The sequence below is a fragment of the Pelodiscus sinensis genome, chromosome 21 (assembly GCF_049634645.1).
Source record: "Pelodiscus sinensis isolate JC-2024 chromosome 21, ASM4963464v1, whole genome shotgun sequence".
Lineage (NCBI taxonomy): Eukaryota > Metazoa > Chordata > Testudines > Trionychidae > Pelodiscus > Pelodiscus sinensis.
Genome location: NC_134731.1, coordinates 1,352,219 through 1,376,746, shown reverse-complemented (window position 1 = coordinate 1,376,746; position 24,528 = coordinate 1,352,219). Strand labels below are relative to the sequence as shown.

General features: G+C 49.7%; 2 protein-coding genes across 8 annotated transcripts in view; one reads left to right on the top strand and one right to left on the bottom strand.

Annotated features, from left to right (window-relative positions):
* YWHAE (tyrosine 3-monooxygenase/tryptophan 5-monooxygenase activation protein epsilon) overlaps positions 1-11,626 on the top strand; it is a 43,319-nt gene extending 31,693 nt beyond the window's left edge. Inside the window, exons 5-7 of one of the 2 annotated variants that reach the window (XM_075904501.1) lie at positions 22-158; positions 8,264-8,310; positions 10,681-11,626. In XM_075904501.1, coding sequence (XP_075760616.1) covers positions 22-158; positions 8,264-8,271 — 145 coding nt within the window. In that variant the 3' untranslated portion in view covers positions 8,272-8,310; positions 10,681-11,626. The remainder of the gene's footprint in view (positions 1-21; positions 159-8,263; positions 8,311-10,680) is intronic. The other variant, XM_075904499.1, reaches the window with a different exon arrangement.
* MYO1C (myosin IC) overlaps positions 10,905-24,528 on the bottom strand; it is a 111,898-nt gene continuing 98,274 nt past the window's right edge. For 5 of the 6 annotated variants that reach the window (XM_075904489.1, XM_075904491.1, XM_075904490.1 and 2 more), the window contains 4 exons: positions 23,745-23,815; positions 23,240-23,337; positions 20,254-20,353; positions 10,905-19,098 (listed from right to left, as the gene is read on the bottom strand). In XM_075904489.1, coding sequence (XP_075760604.1) covers positions 19,072-19,098; positions 20,254-20,353; positions 23,240-23,337; positions 23,745-23,815 — 296 coding nt within the window. In that variant the 3' untranslated portion in view covers positions 10,905-19,071. The remainder of the gene's footprint in view (positions 19,099-20,253; positions 20,354-23,239; positions 23,338-23,744; positions 23,816-24,528) is intronic. The other variant, XR_012897022.1, reaches the window with a different exon arrangement.

The following is a 24,528-nucleotide window of genomic DNA, read 5'->3' as shown; positions in this document are numbered from 1 at the left end:
GTATTAATCTGATATTTGTAGGTTGGCAAAAGCAGCTTTTGATGATGCTATTGCAGAACTGGATACATTGAGCGAAGAAAGTTATAAGGACTCTACACTTATCATGCAGTTGTTACGTGATAACCTGACACTATGGACTTCAGATATGCAGGGTGATGGTGAGTAGTCTTGCTCTAAAATGCTGCTCCCCAGTTTATTGCCCCAAAAAGTCAAGCTGTTAAGGAGACTTGCAAGCATGTAGGTGTGGGGTGGATTTGGATTAGTGCATATTTTTTGTGCTTTCCTTACACCTGATAATGTATTTGTCTTCCCTTCTTATGTTGGATGACTTCATGGAGATTAAATGACTAGAGTACACTGGGGGCTTAACTGAAGGGCTGATGCGTTGAATCCTTAGGAGGGGTTTTTTCCCTATTAAACTAAAATATTGGTTTCAGAAATAACCCTTTTGAGAGCAGAAGTTCTTGCATTTAATGAGCTTTAATCTTTAATGCTTTTATTTTGAGTTGTCTATAAACTTACAACAAAGTCTGGTAGCACTTTCTAGACTAACAAAACATGTAGATGGTATCATGAGCTTTCGTGGGCACAGCCCACTTCTTCAGATGATCATGGGCTGTGCCCATGAAAGCTCCTGATACCATCTACATGTTTTGTTAATCTTTAAAGTGCTACCAAACTTTGTTTGTTTATCATGTACAAGACTCTTGGCTCCCCCAAAGCAGTGTTTCTTAAACTGTGTTCCGAAGCAGTGGTAGGGGTGCTATGGAGAACAGAATTCAAAATGGCTGCCCTTAAAGGGGCAGGCTACTTTTTTCCCTCTAAACCCCACTTCCCCTCCCTCCCCCAACTCTTTTTCCCCACCAACCTTTTTTTCTCAACAACAAATGCTTGGTGTTCCTCATTTAAAAAAAAAATTGTTTGATGTTCCTCGGTCTTAAAAAGTTTAAGAAACACTGTTCTAAAAAGTTGTCTATAGTTTGCCTGAGCAGATCTGAATTTCTATCAGGAAAATGAATCTTCTTCCTTTTCTCCCTGAAGTTCCTGGTTATCTCCTACATTAGTTAAAACAAAAAAACCCAAACACAAGCCTCCTTATTTCCTTTTGTAGATCATCTTTAATATCTCCACAGGCAGTTGGATTCATAGCAAATGACTTCATTCATAGATGAATGAGTAAATGTTACTTGCAGTGATGGTAGTGATTCATTTGGTGGTTATACTCCCTTTAAAAAAATTAAATGAATGCCCCACCAGCATTGTGCTTGTGTGTAGACTGTTGATCAGTTGGGGAGCATTGCATATCCATCCAGTTCTTTTCACAAGGATTAGAAAGGTTTATCATGATATCCTAGCCAGATTCCATTTTTAATGAGTTGCTTGCAGTGGCATTCTATCCTGTTGGTCCCCTGATATGAGACATGGTAGGAGAGGTAATACCTTTTACAGGTCCAGTTTTTTGTTGGAAGGTATGGGATATCTTTCGTTCAGTGGAAGGAAGTGGTATGTCTGAGCTAAATATAGGCTGACACAGGTTAAGCAGAAGGATTAATGTGGTGGAGGTGGCCACTTGAAATGAAGTGGGCAACTGGAGCTTATATTTTCCAGAAATGCTTTTAGGTGAATAAATAAAGGGTAGCAGGTGGTGTGGTGTGTTATAAATGGCGCAATGACCAGTGTCAGGTCCGACTTTTCTGGTCTAGCAGAGTTATGAATACAAGCCCCCACGCTTGTCTTTTTGGAGGTGTTCTGCAGATATCTCCTGAGGAAGAGCATTGGAAGATTACAAAGCAGTCACTCTGTACTTAGTGTTCACCGGTGGGTGACTGTGTCTATTTTCCTTTTTCTGAGTGAGCTCTTTCAAGAGCATAATGTCTGATTTCACCCACATAGTTGTAACAGGAGACATATGCAGGGTTTGCATTTATTCTAGCAGGGTTCAGTGCCACTTAGAGTTGATGTCTCCTGTATGTGGAGCATTTGCTTCTGAAATGAGCCTTGGTTCTGTATTGACAGTATTCTGAGGAAGAAGGGTCACTTGCTACATGTACATGCAGCTGGAAAAGCTTGCCAGGCGCATCTATTGGTCAGTCCCTGCACTCTATTTCTTCTCCTACTCTGCACTGAAGATAGAGGGTGCGGACTGACCTACCTCTTCAGTTCTCTTACCACCGCATGGGCTGAACTGCAGTTCTGTCTCTGAAACTATCCGTGTCTTCATTCCAGTAGGTAGCTTGGGTTTGTATATACTTTAGCTTGGTTTGTTCTCTACCTTTGGACCTTCTGTGCTGACTTTTGGGAGTAGCACTCTGCACAGTATTCTCGGATTCAAAAACTGGTTCCTGCCTTTGCCCCTCGTAAGTGACAGCTACCTTTGGTGCCTTCTGGTTGCTCATAGCTCAGTCGAGTGCAGTATTGATCTGTCACTTCCTTCTCATCTCAGAGTAAAGAGCGACGGGAGCTCCATGTTGAGGAAGCTTTTCAGGGAGAGAGCCATGACGCCTACGGTCAAATCCACTCTGCGGAGACTCCCCCTTTACCTTAGTTGTGAGCCTCAAGCAAGTACATCCTCGGAGCATGAGCTCTGAAGCAGGAGCTGTATTAGAATAAATCACTGTCTCAAGCTTCTCATGAAACTAGGGATGCTTTACAGGCATGAAATCAGATCCCCCTCAAAGCCTGCTTGAAGACGAAGCGTCCCCACCTGGAAGATTTTCGAGAGGAGGTGCCAAGGACTTAAGTGTTGAAGTCTCCTGACATGAAGGCAAAACGTGCAGGAGTAAAGCTGTAGTGGTACTAGCCTTGGTACCAAACACAAGTGCTAGTTGTGAGCTTTAACTTTTCTTGAAGTACTGACAATTGCCAATAATGATCACGAGCTCCAAATGAGGTGCTCTTTCTCCCTGGTACTAGCCTGAACTGTAGAGACCCATTAACTGTTAAGTCTGACATGGCCAGGGATCTGACATCCAGCAACTGGACCTCTCATATTCCTGGACTGTCTGAGACTCATATTGGTCCAGGGGGTGTCTTTGTTCTCCTGGACCCATAATCTCTTGCTTTTGTGCCTAGTCCTTCTCAGGGACACCTTAGATCAGGGATTCTCAAACTGTGTGATACTGCGACCCCCCTCTAAGTTGCTTGTGACCCCACCGGGGGTCGGGATCCACAGTTTGAGAAACGCGGCCTTAGTTGATATAACCTTGAGGAGAACTACTTCTGTAATTCATCTGAGCCACAGCTGCTGCTTACCAGCTCTGGCGGTACCACTGAGGAAGCCAGCTCCAGCCTTCCCATTGGCTGAAATCCATGCCCAGAATTTAAGTGGGGAGGTTCATCCAGACAAACTTTCAAGTGAGCTGGTTTCGATAGGCATACTCTCACTTGGTGAGGCATTTTCCCCTAGCGTCGTCATTCCCACCAGATTGCTGCAAAAGTGCCACGGCAATATCAGCAGATGGCAGCAGAACTTCATATTCCGTTAGAAGGCCCAGATATGCAGCACAGGCTTTTTGGATATCCTGCAGTCGACTGGACCAACAGAGCAGTTCCTGGGGAATGAAGCAGTTACGGAACCAGCTGGAGTTGCATGTCATACGCTGGCAACACGGTTCTCCGCTCTTTTTGGAGTAGGGGTACATTTTGTTCAGCAAGGGGGCACTGTTCTTGTACTTGCACCCTGCCCCCGATTGCAGGGGGAGGGGGAGGGCAAGCAGCCATAGAAAAATCCAAGCAGTAACCTCTTAAATTCACTGTTACTTATGTGGATGCAACAGAATCAGTTATCTGAGTTGGCAGGTGTTCCTGCAATTTTAGACTACCTCCTCACTCGAATCAATCTAGCCCATTTCGCCCTCTAGCATCTTGGTGTCCAACCAGTCGCCGCTGTAGTGACTACTGCTATAGCAAAGTAGCCACACTCAACCAGTTAGCCACATGTGGCTATCTCCTAGAGCTGGAAGGGACCTTGAAAGGTCATTGAGTCCAGTCCCCTGCCTTCGCAGCAGGACCAAGTACCATCCCTGACAAATTTTTGCCCCAAATCCCTAAATGGCCTCCGCAAGGGTTGAACTCACAACCCTGGGTTTAGCAGGCCAATGCACAAACCACTGAGCTATCCCTTCCCCCAATCATCAGCTATCCCTTCATCAGGACCTGGTGATTTGAAGACCCCTAACTTGTCTACTTTCTAACTTGGGGTTACTCATGGCCAGCATATTCCAGTCATATCTTTCATACAGAGGAGCCCCTTCGCCTCCATGCGAAATAGATCCTGAAGATAACTTGAGTCTCTCAAATTAATTCACTTACCAAAGTTCTTAAGCTTCATGCTTTCAGCGAGTAGCAGAGATTGAAAGAATGCAAAGTCAGACCAAACATTGGTGTTCAACCTACATGGAACAAGCCTGGTAAGAAATCACTGATTGGTTTGCTACAGCAACAAATAACCATTGACTGCCTAGACTCGAAGTGGCTTTCTGGTTCTACATTCCTTTGCTGTCTCTGCATCTCCCTACCTGGGAGCAGTTGGCTAGAGCAGAAACAGGATCAGTGCCCTCTATTTGAGATGTGCTTGTGTTGGACTTTTTAAGGGGGCAACCTAGAGTTACAGCAGCACTTTGGCCCAAGCCTCTTCCAAGGGTGGAATCAGCAGGTTTCCATTATGTCTGTACTGCCTGCATCGTGGCACCCCTTTCTCCTGGAGTCTGCTTGCCACTCACACATGGAGAATAGACATAGGAACCAGCACGTGAAGAAATAAACGTTGCTTACTAGTAACTGGGCGCGGGGATGCAAAAGACCATTTAATTTAACTGGTTGTATGTAATGTTTAACCCGTTAACTGATTAAAGGGGGAGTGAGCAGTGTGGAGTGGCCCCCTGCCTTGAGATCTGTGGTCCCTTTCTGTATTCCACTAGCTGCCATCCCCCTCCACCCCTGCTTTGGCTCCTTTGTGGTAGAAAAGAAACTTTATAGAGGTTCATGCTTCTACCCTTGTTGCAGAGAATGAGGACACAGGCATGGACCAAGGGATGCTGCTTGGAAGACTTGTTATTTTTAAGCAAAATGCAGGACAATGTAGCACTTTAAAGACTAACAAGATGGTTTATTAGATGATGAGCTTTCTGGCCCACGAAAGCTCATCATCTAATAAACCATCTTGTTAGTCTTTAAAGTGCTACATTGTCCTGCATTTTGCTTCAACTACCCCAGACTAACACGGCTACATTTCTATCACTGTTATTTTTAAGTGCATGGTGTGCATGCGTACCCGCGAGTGGAGTACAGATAGGCACCACTCACTCCAAAGGACCTCCCAGTTGTGTGTAAATAACTTATTTGGCTAGATCATTAATCTTGGTCCATATCACTCTCTTCTTCCTTGCAGTCTTGACACTTTCAGAACAAGTGCAAGGAACCATGGACTCGCCTCTGCCCTTCTCCCCAAGTAACCTTAGGTCCAGATGTCAGGTCTCACAAGGAGCGCACATCCTACTCCTTTGTGTTCCTAGAGCAGTCACTTTTCACCCTGTAAGATTTGCAAAGGGGTCCACATGTCCAGTTGACATTTTTTTAGGAATTAGCAAATGGGGGGATGGGGAGATTGGAATGGTGGCTTTCAGAGCATTATAACTGACATGCATGTTCAAGCTTATGGCTCTGTACTAGGGATGTTAGAGCCTTTTTTGTAAACAGGTAACCATTTAAATTTTCAGTGGTTACATGTTTATACACCGAGGGGCGGGGAGGGCAGGGAAGGTGACTCTGAGAACACCAGCTCCCAGGGAACCCTCCCCCACTCCCTGCTGCTACAGCCTCTGTATTACAGGCAGCTGGGGGTGGAGAGGCAGGAACTTGGATATAACTGTGAAGGCTAACCCGTCAGCTTGGGCTCATCAGTTTAAACGGTTAACATTTACGCTATCCCATCCCTAATCTGTACAGCTAGTGTATCACACTCACTGGGGAAAGCAGTCTTCCCAGGGATTCGGTGTGCCATCCTTTTCCTTTAGTATGACAGAACCAAGTGTGATCAGCGTCAGGGATCTTTTGAAGTTTGCCTTGCTGCTGTGAGGTACCAGCGCAGTGTCACATACACTGAACTAAGCATAGCTTCTGTGAAAGTTCATTAAAATGTGTTTAGTAGAATCCATAGAAATCAGACCGAAAAAACTATTTACAGTAGGTCACTTGGTTCCTCTCCCTGCCAGTGCAAATTATTCATGTTAGTATGTTTCGTTTTTGTTGCCCAATACTTGATTAGGGCTTCTGCTTCCTGGTTCCATGCCATCAGAGCTGTGCCAAAATGCTCTTCCTGTCCCAACTGACTTTTTTCCCTCAACTTAACCTGTGGCTTGCCTGGTGTGATTGTTAAACCAGTTTTGTGCTTTAGGGGTGTAAGCGAGTAGTCAACTACTTGTCCCTCTCCACCTTGCTGCCTCTGTATTAAAGGGGGTGGGGGGAGACGGTAGCTGGTGCTGAGGGTAGCAGGCTTAAAAGCTGATTCCCCCCCCCCCCCCCCCCCAGCACCATCTTCATGGGGCCACCTTCCCCCTCCCGATAGAGGCAGCAGTGTGGGGATGGGGAAACGGCGGGATGGAGGGGGGTGGTGTTGAGGCAGGCAGGGAAACATTCAGCCAAGAATGAGGAATTTGGGTGCTGGGGAGAGACCGAGGCACCAGAATCTGTGGCTCTGCCCCTGGGTTTCCCTGCACTGCATGAGAGGGAACCGGGCAGGGAGACAGAGGGAGACTGCCCAGGAGCCTGGGGTTTGAGTGCTTTGGGAGCAGCTTCTTCCTGCAGTCAGCCCAGCTCCTCCTGTGGTTAACTGCAGAGCCACAGTGCGGCTAGCTGCTGCAGGGGTATGAGCTGGTACAGAGGTTCCCTTATTGACTAATCATGTATGATTACCTGCCTCTTCACATCCTTATTGTGCTTAAGCGATCTAAGCCACCCCTGTATGCGTAATTCGAACTAGAGAATAGAAAATAGCAGGTTCGCAAACTATATTTATTAGAATTGAATTTGACTAGTGGATTTTTTTATTTGCAGATATTTATCAAACACTGTAGCGATGATTGGGAGTGTTAGACTATTAACACTTCAAATTGCCCCCCTCCCTTGGCAAGTAACAACCTTGAAGACTTCTTGAGGCCCTGTTCTTACATCAGTCAATACACCACCTTCACTTGGGGTCTGAGATCCCTACTTCTGTGCTTCACTACTTCAGACAAATATTACTTGCATTTGTAACCTCTTGAAAATTGGCCTGTCTGTGGATGTAGTACTCTATTTTTAATGAAATCATTGTGCAATACCTAGTCCAACACTTCCTACAAATCCAAGAATCAGATTAATTTTGGACGTAGTAAATGGATTAAAAATTCACTGATGGGTCTCAAAATGTAATTATAAATGGGGAGTCATCTCTCTTTTCCCCCCCTCCCCCCAAGTAGGATACTCCATGGAGAGATTCTGTGCCAAAAAATTACATTGTGCACATTTCAAAATTCTGCATATTTGTCAAAATAGCACAAGTCACTCCAATTTCAGTTACTTGTTAACATTTTTAAACAAAATATGTCAATACACATAGTAACAATAAGATTTCCCCCAGGAATAGCAGTGAAGAAATTCCTGTAAGAACCCTGTTCTATTGGGGGGATACTGGAGAGGGCTACATGGGGGGGCCCCAGATATCTGCATTTCCCCCAACTCCCCAGAGCGCCTCTGTGAAACCTCCCCATTTCTTCTAAGGCCCATTGTAAATGTGAAATACTGTTAAGACTCCTTATTTTGACTTGGATTTTTCTGACATTGCTGCATATTTTAGCAACTCTGCCAAATCTAGAATTTTTGTAAAATCAGTTTTTTGACGGATAGTATTTGCTTGTGAGCCCGTTCATGTGGGCACTGGTTTTGTACTGTTGTTTACAAAGAGCATAGGGCGTATTTACCTGTGTGTGTACATCTGAGGCACCTTTTAAAAAGCGGGCCCTTATTTTACTGTAATGGCTAATCCTGTCTAATCAATCAGTTAGCCAATAAGCCTGCAGTTATAGTTTGGCTTTAACTGATTGTTCCTTTCTGATTGAAATCTGTAGATTCTGTATCACTGTTCCGTAACAATCTTGGTGTTAATGGGCTTCTATAGCTCTCCCATCTTGTATCTTTTAACGTCATATCCAAGCTGTTAATTTATTTTCATGCTTGTAATGTCTTTCATATGATTCCTGTTCTCCCCTTCTTTCCTGCTGTGTAGATTCCTAAAGGAAAGTCCAACTGTTCATTTCCTAAAAATTCTACTTTGTAAGTCCTCCATCGTGCTCAGTGCAGTTTTTCAATGTCCGTTTTCCTCTCACTAATGCTTTGCCCACCACTATCCTGAAGCTGATAAATTGCTTGTATCTGATTCCATTCCAAAACTAGCACTGTTCCACCCTTTCCCAACCTGTTTCCCCTACCCACACCGGACATAACTGACCTAGGAATTTTGTGACTGGACTGGATAGATATTTGGATACTTGGGCATGAAAAGTACTTTCCCTGTGGCCTGTTTTATAGTATTTGCGTAAGTGTGCTTGTTGGAGCATGTTTGCGCCGTCTGTACATCTTAATCATCTTCCTGGGTTAGGCTGTACTGTGTTTTCACCTAAAATTGAGTTTGTGTGTGTGTACGTGCACATTTGTGTTTGTGGTTGAGTAGCCGTATAAAAAAAATCCAACCTAAATTACTTCAGTTGATTTGACCCTTGCACCTGGTGCGGCGGTATCTTCCATATGTTAAGCATGCTTCGCCTTCTGTATGTAGTTCAGCTGGATTTCAGGAAAAGCCTAGGCAGGTGGCATGCACATTTGTAGTGGAGGGGGCTGAGTGGGACACTAGTTTAGACCACAGTGGAAAAAGCTGGCTTTTCACTGCATGTTGCTCCAAACTAATTTGGCATCGAACAAGAAGCATGAGTGAGAATCTTCCTGGTATTGTCTTGAATAACCTCAAATCCAGGATTTTGGGCTTGTTCACCTGCATTGGCGTTAAGGTTGCCATCTGTCTACTCACAAACACAAACCTCTTCCCCCAAAGCAACACCCCATTCTCCTTCACTCTCACCCCCATCTTCCTTCACTCACCAGGATGGGTTGGGGGTTGGGCTCTGGGGGGTTTGGAGTGTGGGCTGGGGTGGGTAACTCCTTGCCCGCCCTTGCCCCACACTGTTCCCAGAAGCAGCTTCATGCCCCAGCTCCTATTGATGGTGGTTGCAGGCTAGTGGGAGCTCTGGGGGCAGCATGCTCAGAGGCAAACATATACCTTGTGTAGGGGCCGCAGGGACGAGCTGCCTGCTTCCCGGGTTGTGGGCCCAGGGCAGGCAGAAAGCTGCCTTAGCCCCACTGCCCCAGTGCTTCACTTTGAGCAGTTTAAAATCACTTGGCTTGGCTGCAGGGGCTTCTGGAAGACTGATTTCAAGAGTCACCTGTGAGATGGGAGGGTTGACAGCCCCAGTGGGAGGTGCAAAGTTGAAGTGTTCGTACCATTTGTCATTGGTAAGGCTCATACTGTGCAACTTCAGTGAATCAGGTTTTCAAAAGTACCGAGACTGAGGTGGTCTTACACTAGAAGGGGGGCTCACCTAGATACTTACCCTCAAATTCTCCCAGTGGAGATGCAGCTGTTACAGGCAGAGTTTTTGACAGAATAGCTTAGCCTAGCTCCCCAAAGAAAATAAGCTATACCAGCAAAAAGACTTTTGGGGGGGGGGGGGGGGGGAGTGTCCCAGTAAAATGGCTCAGTGTAGCTGTTAATTTGAGGGGGGGGTTGTTTCTTACACATGGCTTGTGATGGGTCCAGAACCTACCCCTGCTGTCTCTGGATTCATAGTGCATTAGGAACTGCGTGGGCAGGCAGCCTCACGTTGGGTCTGGGACCTACCCCCGTTTCAGCTCTGCCTTTCAAGTGTATTGAGAGCGAGGGGGGGCAGGCTCGTGCTGGATGTGGAACTCATTGCTCATAGGGGCTGCTGCTACCCTGCGCTGCTGCCTCTCCGAAGCAGCAGGACTGGGCGACAGGCAGCTGGTCTGCAAGGGGAGCTGGTTTTTAAACTGGCTCCCGTCGCGGATCAGCTCCCTCCTGGCACCCCGTGCTGCTACCTCTGATAAAGTGACTGCTGGCCCCGCCCTGGGGACTAGAGGCTAGTAGACTAACCGATAAGAGTTACTCCACCATTTAACATCCCTGGTTTAAACCAGTGTTTCAAACACCATTTCTGCAGCTGTGCTCTTTCTGTCCGTGAAAGAAGTTGTGTAAAAAAGATGGCATGTGGTCTGTTTGGTTGTAGCCTCTAGGATTGTATCCATCTTTAGCTATGCTGAACTTTTGTCTTGGCTATGCCTTTTCAGTCTCTGTGCTCTCCTCGTCAGTGTGTCGGTTCTTGGTTGACTCGGTCCTCTAGCTGGGAACTTGGACTAATAGCCTGTGACATAATTCAGTGTTTGTATGAAACATGGCAGGCTTGGAATGCAGAACTTTTTTCCTCTTGGAAGGACTTATTTTTAAAACCAGTTTTAATGTAATGCTCTGATTATATGGCATGAAAACATTTATCAGTGTCAAGATGTTAGCAGCGTTGTTGGTCTTGTGTATAGAAACGATAGTCGCTAACCACTTTCTTGTAAACTTGATAGGTGAAGAACAGAATAAAGAAGCGCTGCAGGATGTGGAAGATGAAAACCAGTGAGACACCAAGGCCAACAAGAGAACCCATCTCTGACCACACCCACCCTCCCTGACAAAATCCCTCAGTGTCACTCTGAGAACCACCAAATCTGACTTTTACATTGGGTCTCAGAATTTAGGTTCCTGCCCTATTGGGTTTCTTTTTTTTTTGTTTTGTTTTTTGTTTTTGGGGGTTTTGTTTTTTGTTTTTACACAATTTAAAAGTTCTTAAAGGCAAGAGTGAATTTCTGTGGATTTTACTGGTGCCAGCTTTTAGGTTCTTTAAGACACTAACAGGACTGCATAAAGGTTTTTTCAGCATTACTGTATCGTCTTCTGCCAGATGTGACTATTATTAGAAGTGATTATTACATCTGAAAGCCATTAGACTTTTAGGAGAGAGATTTGTTATCGCACTTGTAGGGCGCATGTGGTGGCATTTTTCCTTTTTTATAATTGTTTAAACTGAATTTTATACCAGTGTTTAAACTTAATTGGGTGTTTAGCTTGAAGCTTCAGGTTGCATTGGAACGTTCATTGTAGTGATTTTACTGTTTAAAAAAAAAAGTTTCCAAACTGCTGAGATGTTGCTGAAAAAGGTGGCGCTGGTAACAGTTCAACAATCCGTGGCTGCTCATTCTTGCCTACTTTTTACTTTTCCTCAAAGCAGGTTAGCATTGAAGGTGGCATTGAAAAGCCTGCATGCGTGTTCAATATTTTTTTCCCCCTTCCCCATCCCTATCTCCCTTCGCTCGCTCAACCTCTTTTGTTCAGTATGTGTAACTTGAAGCTAATTTGTACTACTGGATATCTGACTGGAGCCACAGATACAGAATCTGTATTGTTCTTACTGAAACACAGCATGGAATTAACATTAAACTTAAATAAAACAAACCTAAATTAAAAAATGCCAAATACTACTGTGAGTTCCTCTTCTGCTTGGATTGGAATTTAGCTGCAGTAGACATTTCATTCAAGTAGCAGGATATTTGAGTGAACCAAAGGAGGTGTATGCCCGCAGAAGAAAGGAGATTCAGAGAGCAGCAAAAGTTCTTGCTGAAGATTTGAAGATGGTATGTGACAGATGTTCACAAATTACTAGTTTGCAGGTGCCCAACTTGAAACCCTTTTAAAATCAGGCAGCTCTTCTGGTGTCTGTAATTGAATGCCCAGAGCCCCCATTTCTACAAGAACTGGAGCCATTAATGTTCCTAGCACAGGCTGCTGTTGAAGTGCTTGAGGTTTGTGCCAGGGTCTAAGATCTATTACATACGTGGCTTTTTCAGCCTGCATGCAGCGTGGAGGCAGAACCAGACAGGTCAGTCGCTGGCTGTGGGGCACTGCCCCATCTCTGGAAGCTCTCTGCAGCAGCAGGCTCAAGCATGCCTCTGCTGCTGGTATTCTGAGATTCGAAACTGTCAGACGTTTAACCGAAGCTGCGGCTCAGTAACGTTAACCATCCGTCTTGGGATTGTTGGCTTTCTGGGAAAATTGTCCCCTCAGCTCAGCCAGAAGTGAGAGGAGTCGTCTTTCTGCTCCCCACTTGCTGGGAGCTCAGCTGGTTCTGCTGATGGATTTAATTTTCCCTCACCCTAGGCCAGGTGGCGTTGCCTCTGCAAGACAGGTGTGGAGGGTGAATCCACTGGAGGAGCAGCAGCCCAGGCTGGGTATGGTTCCATGGCAGGCAGGCAGAGAGGCAGTGGACTGGAAAAGAGCATGCTCCGGGGCAAGCAGCCCCTCCATCTCGGAGGGGAGTGAAGTGGAAGGGTGGCATACCAGACAGGAAGTCCCAGCAGCCATGCACCTCCTGACTGGAGCACAGCTGCTCCTCGGCCTGCAGGTTGTGGATGGAGAGGACTAGGCGGCGTATGGACAATAGCAACATCGGAGAATGTGGTACGGGGCCACCAAGCCTGATTCCTGCTCCCAGGTGCCTCTGCCTCCCCCCCACGCCAAGGTGAGCGCTCCTGGAGAAACGCAGACCTGTCTGGCCCAGAGAGGCTCCAGGGTTAGCGCCAGGCCGGTGCCTACCTGAGCCCCAGTGGTGCATAAGGAGATGGCAGGAAAGCACTAGCCACTTGAAACGTTTTCAGAGTGGTGGGCGTCCATTTTTGCTCCTATTTTTAAAGCAAGATTGAGGCAAACCACTGAAGGGGGAAGGAACTGATAAAAGCAGGATTTACCCTGCTCGCCTTCAGTCAAACGCTCCGGCAGATGGATTTAAAGGTGAGCTGCACTGTGTGGACTGAGTGAGTTGGGAGGCCTCGCAGTGCTCCAGGCCGGGGTGTGCTGGAGGGCTTCATGGGACCGGGATTTCCTGCCTCCCTTAAAGGGCCAGGAAAGTACCAGCCGTGCTGCTGGCTGCCAGGCCCAATTGCCCATGTTTCTAGACTCTTGCAGGGTGCTGAGTTCCCACCACTTTCTCTTCCCAGCAGGTGCCTGTGGAGGGATGAGGGCTGTGGATCCAGCTGCGGAAGAACCGACCGGTAGGAAGGGGCCTTGGCCCATCACTTACTTCTACCCCAGATGGTTCTTCAGTGAGCACTAGTCAGGATTTAACCTGAGCCACACTTATTGGCAGTATTGGAAATATGCCGAGTGGTCAGGGACTTGTCGTTTCTAAGTGGGAGGGGGGAGATTTTTACCTGAGTGCTCTTCTCAGCGCCCCCCTCCCGGCCCCCCACACTAACACAAGCATCTGACCCCCAAGCCCCGTGTCTGCTTGCATACGGGCAGGGGTACAGCGCTTTGGTTCTTGGATCAGATGAGGAGAGTTCCTGGCTGAGTGGTAGGGATGGGAATGGTACAAACAAGGTGGCTCAGTGAGCCTAGATCCTGCCATATGCTGGAGAGGCAAAAATACAGGTTAAGTGACACACTGAAGCAGCCCCTGAAATACAGGGGGAGAAAATGCCTCCCTGCAGGCGTTACCTAGAACAGTGTGGTGGTTTAGTGCTGAAGCAACAGAAGCATCTGTCGGCCTCCCACCGCCCCTTTCCAGACCTAGAACGCCCAGACACTGGGGCTGGCAAGTGATTAATTGTGCTGTTCTATTTAATAAGTTAAACACAAAATACCAAGTGTAGAGTGTCCATCTCAGAGGGGTCGCCGTGTTCGTCTGGATCTGCAAATGCGACGAATCCTGTGGCACCGTATAGACCAACAGATGTATTGGCGCATAAGCTTTCGTGGGCAAAGGCCCACTTCGTCAGATGCATGTAGTGGAAATTTCCAGAGGCAGGTATAAATATGCAGGCCAGGATCAGGCTGGAGATGACGAGGTTAATTCAGTCAGGGAGGGAGAGGCCCATGTCTAGCAGCTCATCTGGAGTCTCCTCTCTTGGTGTTCACACCTCCAGATGAGCTGCTAGACATGGGCCTCACCTCCCTGACAGCATTAACCTCGTCATCTCTAGCCACAGGACTCCTCATTGCAAGTGTGGAGTGGTCACATCATATTTTATTACAGGTATTTGCACCGTAAAAAAGAAACTGAAACACCATTTCTCTTGTTCATCTTAACACTATTGTAGTGCAGGCTCCCATGAAAATGGAGCATAGAACTGTAACGTCCAAAAATAAAACCATGTGAAACTTTACTCTGGCCACATGCCAAGTGTTGCCAATTCTGCTGTCAGGCTGAGACTCTTGCTGCCAGTGGGAGCGCTGGGGAGCCACGTCTGCAGGTGGTAAATATAAATAAACTGTCTCTTAGCCCACCAGTGCCTAATCCCAAAGGTTGCAGACCCGCCTTAAGAACCTGCAAGTCCACTCAGTCCTACTTATTCCAGCAACTGGCTAAACAAGCTTTTTTACATTTATGAGAAATGATGCTGCCTCATTGTTTACAATGTCACCTGCAAGGGAAGGGTTTTAGTGGCACTTTCAACCAGCTGTCACAATTTGTGCCAGATGTACCTACAGATTTTTCTCTTCATGTTTCCATCCCCATTCAAGGACCTGTATTGAGTGCCGATGAAGGATTAACAGTCCAAAGCAGTGTGGACTGATGTTTGATTACTGGTCACTGTTAAATAATCAGAACAAATGTTGTACAAAGTGTGAGGTACAAAGTGTCTATGGAAAATGATGATTTGCTGAATGCAGTTATCCATTGCAGGCCTTGTTTTGTACATGGAGTTATAAATACAAGCTGTTGCCTGGTACTTCAGATGTTTGCTCTCGTGCTAATCCTTACCGGGTACTTACTTCACAGCATGCAGGTTAAGTACTCCACTGTGATGTTTCAACAGATGGCCCTGTAAGAAACCCCTCTCTACCCAAGGGACTTCTAACTGGAGCAGGGGCTCCAGCCTTTTAAAGCACGAGATCTCTTTTTGAATTTGTGCCTCAAACCCAAATGCCCTGACTCTGCCTCATTTGTGCCCCTTCTGTGAGGCTCTGCCCCTGCTCACCCTATTCTCCCTCCCTCCCTCACTTTCATCAGGCTGGGGTAGGCAGTTGGGGTGTCAGAGGGTGTTCTAGGTGCAGCCTCTGGGGGTGTGTGCGGCTAGGGCAGGGGCTTGGGCTGCAGAATTGGGTTCATAAGGGCTAGGGTTCTGAGATGAGTACCAGCTGGGCACTGCTGACCCCTGCGTGGTGGTGCAGGGGGGCTAAGGTAGCTCACCCCTGCCTTTGAACCACTCTGAAAAGCAGCCAGCACACTCCATCCCTAGCCGTGCTGTACCCCCTCTGCTCTGTGGAGATAGGATACAGGGTCGGAGAGGGGGCACCCTGACATCAGCACCCCTCCTCTCCTGCCCAGCAAGCAGGAGGCTCGGGGAGGAAGAGGCAGCTCCAAAGCAAAGGGCAGGAGATGTGCAGCAGGGTGGTGTGGGGTAGCTGGAGTGCTGCATTGGATAACCCTTTAGCCAAACCAGTCAGGCTCAGCTGTCAAAGCTCCTCATCTGCCAGTAGATCCTGGGGGTGATCATTGAACTAGAGCATGGGGAACAGCTTCCATGCCAAACAGACGGCCCCGTGGTGTTAGCGCTAATTTTCCATAAACTAGAACCAGCCAGCTGTACATCCACTTACTCACCCTTCTCCAGGAGGCTTGTTACTATCAAAACTATCTGGTGGGCCTGCAGTGAATTGTTACAAGTAGCCCTGACTACTCCTTCCCTCTTTCCAGATGTTGCAACTGGATTCCTTAACTTGCCCCATTTATCTTTTGTGGCACAAGAGAAGCTGTGTGGTCTGTAATTGAGCGGTCCTTTCTCTGTCGGGCGGTAGCACTATATTGCCCGTTCTTCTGTCTCTCATGCTTTTTCAAAAATATTAACCAGTGGCTCTTTCTTCAGGCAGCTCCTTGTTAATTCAAGGATGCATTTCATGGGGTCCTGGTGCCTTGAGAACATCTTAAGCGGGAAAGACTCTAAGCCCAGGACCCTACCCCCTTTCTGGTGGCATTCTGTCAGAGCATGGGTTCCCAAACTGGGGGAAGGGGGGTGGGGTAGGGCATGAGGTGACCCAGCCTCCCCTCTCCATCAAGGTTGGCTGCCCTGTTCAGTTTCCCCCCCCCCCTTTTTTTGCTGCTATTTTGTGGAAGACCTTTTGCACACGAACGCTGGCACAAAACAGTTCTTGTGCAAGCAGCCTGGAGTGCAGACATAGCCTGGAGATACTTGACATGGCTCAAAAATTTCTCCATGGTAGAGCAGTTCTTAGCGCTACCGCTGGGGAAGTTTCTGGTCCGTCCCTGTGCACCATGGTGGGGAAAACTGGCCTCAAACAGACCAGCCATGCTCAGTCCATTTAGCCCAGTATCCTGTCTGCTGATGGGGGGCCAATGCCAGGTACTCTAGAGGGCGCGAACAGATGGGGGGAGTTCATTGCCAGCCTCTGGCAAACAGCCAGGATGGTGGCCCTTGCCTCTAATAGCCATTGATGGACCCAACCGCCAAGCTCTTTTTTTGAACCCTGGTGAAGTCCTGGCTGTCACGGTGAGCCATAGCCTGACTCGGCAATGACTGAATAGCACCTGCCTTTTGTTTGTTTTAAACCTGGTCCCTGTTAATTTCCTTTGGTGATGCCTAGTTCTGTTTTGGGAAAAAAGTAAATAACTTTTCTTTATTCACTTTTTCCACACCACTGATGATTTGTAGCCCTTGTGCATATTCCCCTGTAATTGCCTCTGGTAAGGCCCAGTCTTAATCTCGCTTTATATGGAACCCTTTCCAAGCAACCTTTTTCACTGCCAATATGGCTGAGATGCTGAGGGAACCACAGCTGGCTGCAGTATACATGATGTGGGCATCCCATGGCTTTGTACAGCTGCATGATGATGCAGCACTGGGCCAAGAAGAGGAACTGAGCCAGTTCCTGGAACACCCCCCCAAGCAGTGTGGTGCTGCTCTAATCATCACTTACAGGGATTAAGCTGGTGCATGCTGGTCACATAGCAGGTCTGTATCAGCCCAGGACCGTCACTGTTCTGGCAAAGCAGCTCCATCCATGTCCAGAATAAATTATGTGCACCAAGGCCAACAGCACAGCTTGGGTCAGTTGTGTTCTAACTTCTGGTACAGTGGTTTTATAGCTGTAAATGAATGGGTCAAAGCTAAATTGCATTTACTGGTGTGGCTGAGAAGCATTTTCTCGTTCTATGTGACTTCCCTACAGGTTTATATAAAAAAATAATTTAAGGTGGGTGCTAATAGCATTTAGCTCCAGGGCTAAATCATTGACAAGAGTAGAAATATTAAATCAACTTGCCCCTTTGTTAAAAAAGATTTATTTAGCAGACTGTAGGGAGTACATCACTGAGGGTATACAGCATTAGTGCGCTGTATACACCAGCATGCCATGGTGGCCAACCTGTTCTGAAGCAGTAGCTGCTAGGGTGACCTAGCCCCACTGACCCAGCCAAAGAGCCACCTGGGGCTAGTGTGTGTAAAGCAGTCCTGGCTTGGTGCAGTGTGTCTCTGGATAGCGTATGGGAGCAAGCGCTGCCCCCCAGTAGCAGCAGGTCTGTGCGCTTGCTCCTGCCCCAGGATTAGAGCATGTCGTCGTCTCGTCCCTCCCCCCCCCCCTCCCCAAGCAAGCGGGCAGGGTGCCTGAACAGTAACTGTGGAAGTTGCCACCCTCTGGGTTTGAGCTGGTTACCAGAACACAGGTCACTGCCAAGTTTTTCCTCCCAAATTTATGTATTAAAAAAACCTCTAGCAACACTTGTGGGGGGGGGGGGGGGGGGGGGGGGGGAGAGAAGAACCTCTAGCAACATGTGTGTGGGGGGGGGGAGAAGAGCTGGGTCTCCCTGCCTAGCCAGCTGGTGCTGTTTTAGTTTTAACTATCCCTTCACTCTAGTTAAAATGACACAGCTCAATAGTTAATGGCAAGGATTCCATGCGGCGCTGCCCTGATGTAGCAAAGCAGTAAACCCCAATGAACCAACTGTTCATTAAAAGTTTGTGGAAGGCCTAGACACCCGTTGCCATGTGGGGATTTAACCTCAGGTGCTGCAGAGTTACCACCCCACATAGCAACTTGTGCAGACCCCACTGGTTTTAGGGAAGGTACTTTTTTTGTAACAGATCAGGTCACTTGTGACTCCTTTACAAGTGAAGCTAAGGCAGGTCAGCAGCCAGGGCCAAACACCACATTCCAAGAGGAGGGGTCTGGCAGTCGTGGGTGGGTATGTGACGGGTACCTGCAACAACGAGGAAGTAACTTCAGAGCATAGCAGGAAGGTGGGGCTAAGAAACAGGGCTACAGGGTGGGAGACGGGGGTGGCTTGGGAAGGCAGGTTTGATGTGAGGAAAAAAGGGTGCTTTACCTTAAGTGTTCTTAAATCAAAGCTCCCACAGAATCTGCCTCTCATAGTGCAACTCGCCCACTGCACTAAAAAATATTTACAAGATTGTATCCATTTATAATATATGGCTTAATATTTTTATACAAAGCATCAGTCACAGAGCAAAATTCTTCGTAAAATGCTCTTGGGTAAGTCTGGCACTTTACTGCATTGGCTAATATGGATCTGCCACTTTGGTTTGCAGGTGATTGTGCTTTTGCACATATCACACCAGATCGAAGTTGGTGATTTCACTTCCGGGCTTGGTCTCTGCAGTAACAACAACCTTGACTCCGGCTCAGCTCAGTCACATACACGGGTTTCATGAGCCCCAACTGTAGAAGCAAACTCGGAACCAAACTTGGCCAGTGCTGAGAGACTTTTGGCAGTTTCAGATTACAATCTCTTGTGTTCTATGGAAGGACAGCTCTTTGGTAATTATAAAGGAAAAGAGCAAAGCAGCCAAAAAAAAAAAAAAACCCTGCAAGGGAAGTATGTTCAGCCAATGTATAAGATGCAATCCATACTGATGGAGGAACAGATCCCTTCTTGCTGACAAATTGTATCATCGAGAATTCAAACGAGGGGCAACCTAAGGAAAAAAAGAGAAAAGTGGAATGGAAACAGATCCGACAGCAGCTTTTAGCAATTCGGCCATGAAGATACCAACAACTGGATTGGAGCAGAGTTGAGGATGCAGAATAAATAACCTGTTTTGATCAAACAAACTCAGCCAAATTCTGTAAATCAGGAAGCGCACACACCAATCAGCCACTGCAGGAAGTCGGGGAGAAATACCTATTTCTTAAATCTCACTGACTCCCAACCATTTACCCCAGTAAGTCTTCAACCAGGGTTCTCTCTGGAGGAAGCTCTACTTTCCTTGTTCCACCTGGTAGAAACTGGGGTCACATGAAGTTGTTCCAATTAGCAAACAGTGGCCAGTCTCAAAGGGCTGAGAATCGGACAGTATTTTGGGCTACATCATAATGAAGAGCAAAGCTGGGCCTTAACCAGGCGGCGCTTTGTCCATAGCACAGGGGCAGTTGCTTCTTTCAGTGTCCTGGCTGAACACCAGCCACCCGTGAAGTCGTCTATTGTATGTGACTCAGTGACTCGCTCTCTCCCCAGCCCCGCTCTGTAGGGCGGCTCGCTCAAGTGGGTCCATCCCGCGGGAGGGGAAGTGGAAAGTTATTTCCCTCGAGGGGGTTACCAGGGTGTTGGACTTGTCTGAGCTGAAAGGGTCGTGCAATTGGCTGGGCTCCTTGAGGAACCCGACCATGTGTGCACAACGGGGAGGGGGCCCAGAAGCCCCAGCCAGTTGACCACATTAAGCTCCGGTCAGCTAATGCAGCAAGACCCAGGGCAGGACCCCCCCCCCGGCTCATCTCACGGAGCCTGCAGGCGGCTCCTTTTGGCCTGCTGGGATGTGGCAGCAGAGGGGAACACAGCTGGTGCTATGGCGACCTCAGTCCCGGGGGCAGGGGGAGCTGATCTTGGGTTAAAGGATTTTGTCCTTGCTGCTGCTCTAAAATCAGCTTCAGCCTGTGGGTTGGAAACAGAAGGTGGGAAACTGCTCTGACCCACTCCAGCTGTAGCCCTAACATGTCTCCGCGTGGGGAAGCCGGCGATCCCAGTGTTCTGTAGGGGATGCGCTAAGAGCAGCAGAGACTGCACGTTGAAATGTGGCTAAACGAATTCCCGCCCTTCCCAAGCCCTGCAACGTCTCACACCACAAGGCACTTACCACGGCAAGGTGGCCATTTTTGGCTTTGGCTATGAGCAGTTCAGATCCTGATGTAAAGTCAATGATTCCTTCTTTGCCCTGCCCAATCGTAAATTTGATGCTGAAAGAAACAAAGGGAGAGTCTGCACGTGGGCTGTAAGCAGCCTCTTAGCTAAGTCCCACCGGGTTCGTGAAAACGCGAATCCTGGCTGTTACGGGAAGTGCCCGTCTGTCCCTGTCCCTAATGGCACCGCCTCGCTGTAGCTCGTCATTCCATGCCAGGGTGCGTGTGCCACATGCACGTGCCAGGTTTTGCCCCCAATGGGGTGCACAGGGCTGGCACAGGCAGCGTCTGGAGTCTCGCACGGATGTGCCGGTTTCAGGGGCAGTGCTGGCAGCTGCCCCTCCCCTCCCAGTGCAACTCAGAACTGGGCCTCTGACCAGGGGACGGCGAGAATGGACGTGAGCAGCTGTTAGAAGAAGTCGGTGGCTGGTTTTTCCTTGCCTGCTTGCTCATGCCCATTCCATGTCCCGTAACTCACAAGCAGCACTGCTGGAGGAGGCAGGAGTTGATGGATGTGGAGACTGTAACGCTGCTTTGCCAAAGCCAGCATCCTCTCAGGCTAGCTGAGTGAGGCACAGTGAGCTGGGAAATTATGAACAGGCAACCAGGTCTTGGATTGGAACATGCACCAGGAAAGCGGCTGCTGATGCTGCGTTCTCCAGGAACGAGCCGGAGGTGTGGCCTGTGCCTGCGTTGGATGCAGGCGCTGATCTAGGACAAAAGTCGGGGACGACACTGGGGGACCTTCATCCTGCCAGGCACACAATGAAAAGCTGAGGTGACCTGCCAAAGGAAGTGGGGGGGGGAGCGGCACGCTGATGCCTACACCTCTCCTCACTCGCATTGTACAGGGGCAGGAAGAACACCTGACTCGCATGGAGCTGAGATACCAGCAGTGGCATGAAGGCCGGGGGCGGCGTGATCGTACCCAGCCCTTAGGAAGGGCAGACACTGTAGAAAGGGCTCTAAAGTCAGGGCTTCAGTCTCAGAAACTCGCCTTCCCCAAGTGATGGCTAGAAGGAAGGAGGGAAGCGAGCAGGAGGTGAGGCGTTTGAGGAGAGGACCAGCGGGCCTGGCAATGATCCGGTCGAGATCCCCGTGGGGACCCAGATCACAAACCTGCCCAAAGTCTTTCCAGGCCTTTAAGGACTCGGATCATTACATGCGAAGATCTCCCTGGGACGGGAGGTGGAAAGGCAGTAGGGCTGCCAGGTGCACCGTGTCCCCCCAGAGTGCCAGGCCTTGGTGCTTGGACTGGAGACGTTTCAGATGGGAAATCCACGGAGCCAGGCGACTCATTGCTCTCTCAGAGCCTGCTGGCCTGTTCCTCAAGGTGCAGCCATGCTCCCGGGGCGCAGAGACACGGCTCGGCCAGGAACTGCCTGCCCCACCTAGTGCAGGTCTGGGCGGGTGGGAAGCAGCCAGGGAGTTGCCACCACGTCATGGAAATACCAAATCAGTGCTGGTGAGGCCGTGCCAGGGGCTTTGCCGTGTGGCTGGTGCCAGGCACAGAGCAGGGAGCCAACCCATGGCACTGTGTTTTGCCTGGTACAAACAGCTCCGTGTGGGGAGTTCCCCACCGGGGGGATTGCCGTGGTGGGAGCCCTGAGGCCAGCTGCCAGCATGTTCTGGACTGGGGGTTTTCCAGGGGGGCAGCGTGTTGGATGCAGAAGTGGCCAGGGTGAAGGGCGTCTTGGCAGAGGCCGTGAAACTCTCTGCTTCCCACCGCCGTGGTGAGGCCGAGCGCCGCGGGCTGGGAGGGGGGGGCCATGGAGGAGGCTGCCAGGCTGCGCCGGATCCCGGCCCCGTGAGGGTGGGGGGGTGCTCCCCCCGCTGTGTCCCCTGGGCACTTCACGCAGTTCTGGTGGCTGTCGCTGATGGGCTCCCTGCGCTGTTCACCCCAGGCTGGGCCGTAGGCGCTGCTGCTTATTCCTGGAGTCTCAAACGCTGGAACACCCGGGCCCCGTTCCGGAGCCGCAGGGCTTTCCCGCCCATCCCTGGCAGGGTGGGGGAAGGAGCCGGCAGGGCTGTTAACGTGCATGAGTCCGGAGAGCGAGGGAGCACGGGGGCAAGCGTCTGGCACCGGTGCATGTAGCGAGCGTGTGCACCTGACACGGAACGGACCTGAGCGTGCAGAGAACTGGCTCTGATGTTACACAGAAGCACCTAGACCAGGCTGGGCGAGACCACGTCTGCAGGCGGATCCGGCCTTCGGCTGCCTTGCTGCTCCCCTGCCCATAGGCCAAGCGAGACCTGGCCCCGGGGGGAGGGTACAAAGTCTCTTCCCCCTGCCGGGGCGCGGCACAGGTGGGGTGGGGTGGAGGAGAGAGACTTCGCCCAGGCGCCTCCCAAACAAACGGGCAAGTCTCCCTCCAGCCCCCTGATAGGGCCGCGCACCTTGGGTCCCCGGAGGGAGTCCAGCTGGGAGGAGAGGAGAAAGAGACTATTTCCCTAACCCCCCCCCCCCCCCCCCCCCCCCCCAGTTTCTTTCTTTGGGGGAGGGAGCGCAAAGCCCCCACTGGCCTGGGGCCAAGTCTCCTCAGGCCGCCAGGGGTGCACGGTGCCTAGAGGGAACAGTTCACAGCTGGTGGTTCTCTCTAGGCACCATGCGCCCCTGGCAGGCGGGGGGCAAAGACTTCGCCTGCTCCTGCGCCGCAAGCCAATCAGGGTCTGTGGGCGGGGGAATCACTCGAAGTCTCTGGCCCTGCCAAAGTGCCCCCCCCCCCCTTCAAAAAGGATTGCCCACCCCCGGTGCAGGCTGTTACAGGCTCCATGCGACCAGCGACTCATCCCTTTGTCAGCCACAGGAATGTAGCCATGGCCTGGCCACCGTGGCAGTCTCCTGGGGCAGGACGTTCCGGGAACGTGCAGTTTGGCAGGGCTAGGTCACTGCCCCAGAAAGCCTGAGCCCTGGTCAAAGGAGGATTTTCTTCCTGAACTCACCTGCCCTGACTGATGTTGATGTTGTTGACCTTGTCGGCACTCATGGCGGTTTTGGTTAGCGTCTCAATGACGTGATCGCTCTGTAGGACAACGTCTCCCTGGAAAAGCCAAGGAGAGAGCTTTGTCGTCGCCGGTTCTCAACAGCCTCTGATCTCAGTGTGTGAGCTAGAGTAGCCCCCGGGGCCCGCAGGCCAGGCTGCCTTTGTACGAGCATATAACCCGCCACAGCTCCCCCTGCTACTGACCCTAGACCCACACGCTTCTGAGGCTGCGGGCAATAAAGCCAGGACTCAGAGCCATTCCAAACTGCTGCAAGAGCCAGCAGAGAAGCCACTGGCACAGGACAAGGGGCAAAACCCACCAATTCGAAAGGTGACAAACTAGGAGCAAGTCAGATCTAGGGAGCACTGTGCAGTCCATCTATTACAGCTTCTCCCCCACGCCCACAGCCGGCGGTTCCACAGCGTGGGCCGTGGTGGTGAAAGGCAGAGGAGAGGGTCCGTACCTTCTGTTTGTTATCCTCACAACGCACGTGGAGCACAAACAAACTGTCACTCAAGCTGCTGACAGAGATTCCTGCAAAACAGAAAGGCCACCTGACTCCAATGCAGCGCGCAGCCCGGGGTAAGAATGGAACAAGCTGCTGGTCTGACTCAGTCTGGCTGTTCTGTTCTTAACCGCGCTGGGAGGTGCTTCTCCCCACTTTGCAGATAGGGAACGGAGGTGCAGAGAGGCAGACCCAGATCTCTTACGTTCTCTAAGCCCTTATTGTTCTGTCCCTATGCCTACAACCTCGCAGACATCAAGGCCTGGCCCAAAATGCAAACGCGCATTAATGACATTGCTAAGTCTGAGAATATAAAGCAAGTCAGAAAACACCTGACTCGTGCCTAAGCGTGAGAAAGTAGCTGAGCACCACGCAAGGAAAATGCTCTTCCGTTTGGAGGTGAAGGAGAGACACCCGAACGGGCCCTCCTACGGAGTCTGACCCGCGCACTCTATCATGCGTCAGTTCTGAGCACTGTCGTCTCTAGGCACTTTCCAGTGGTGCATTATTGTCAGTCATCTCTCCCCTCCCCCGCGGAGAACTGTGCAGCGCAGCAGTTTGTTGAGAGGGGGTTGGGGGTTTTGGGTTAATTTATACGGGGGCTAGGAGTGTTTCCAATAAAGATCTAAGCAGCAAACATTTTGCAGCTCAGAGCCCCAGCTTTCACTGACACGAAACGAGGGGGCTTGCAGGCCCAAACCCAAGTTAGGGGTGGGTGAGGAAGGGAGAAAGGGGCCTCGTC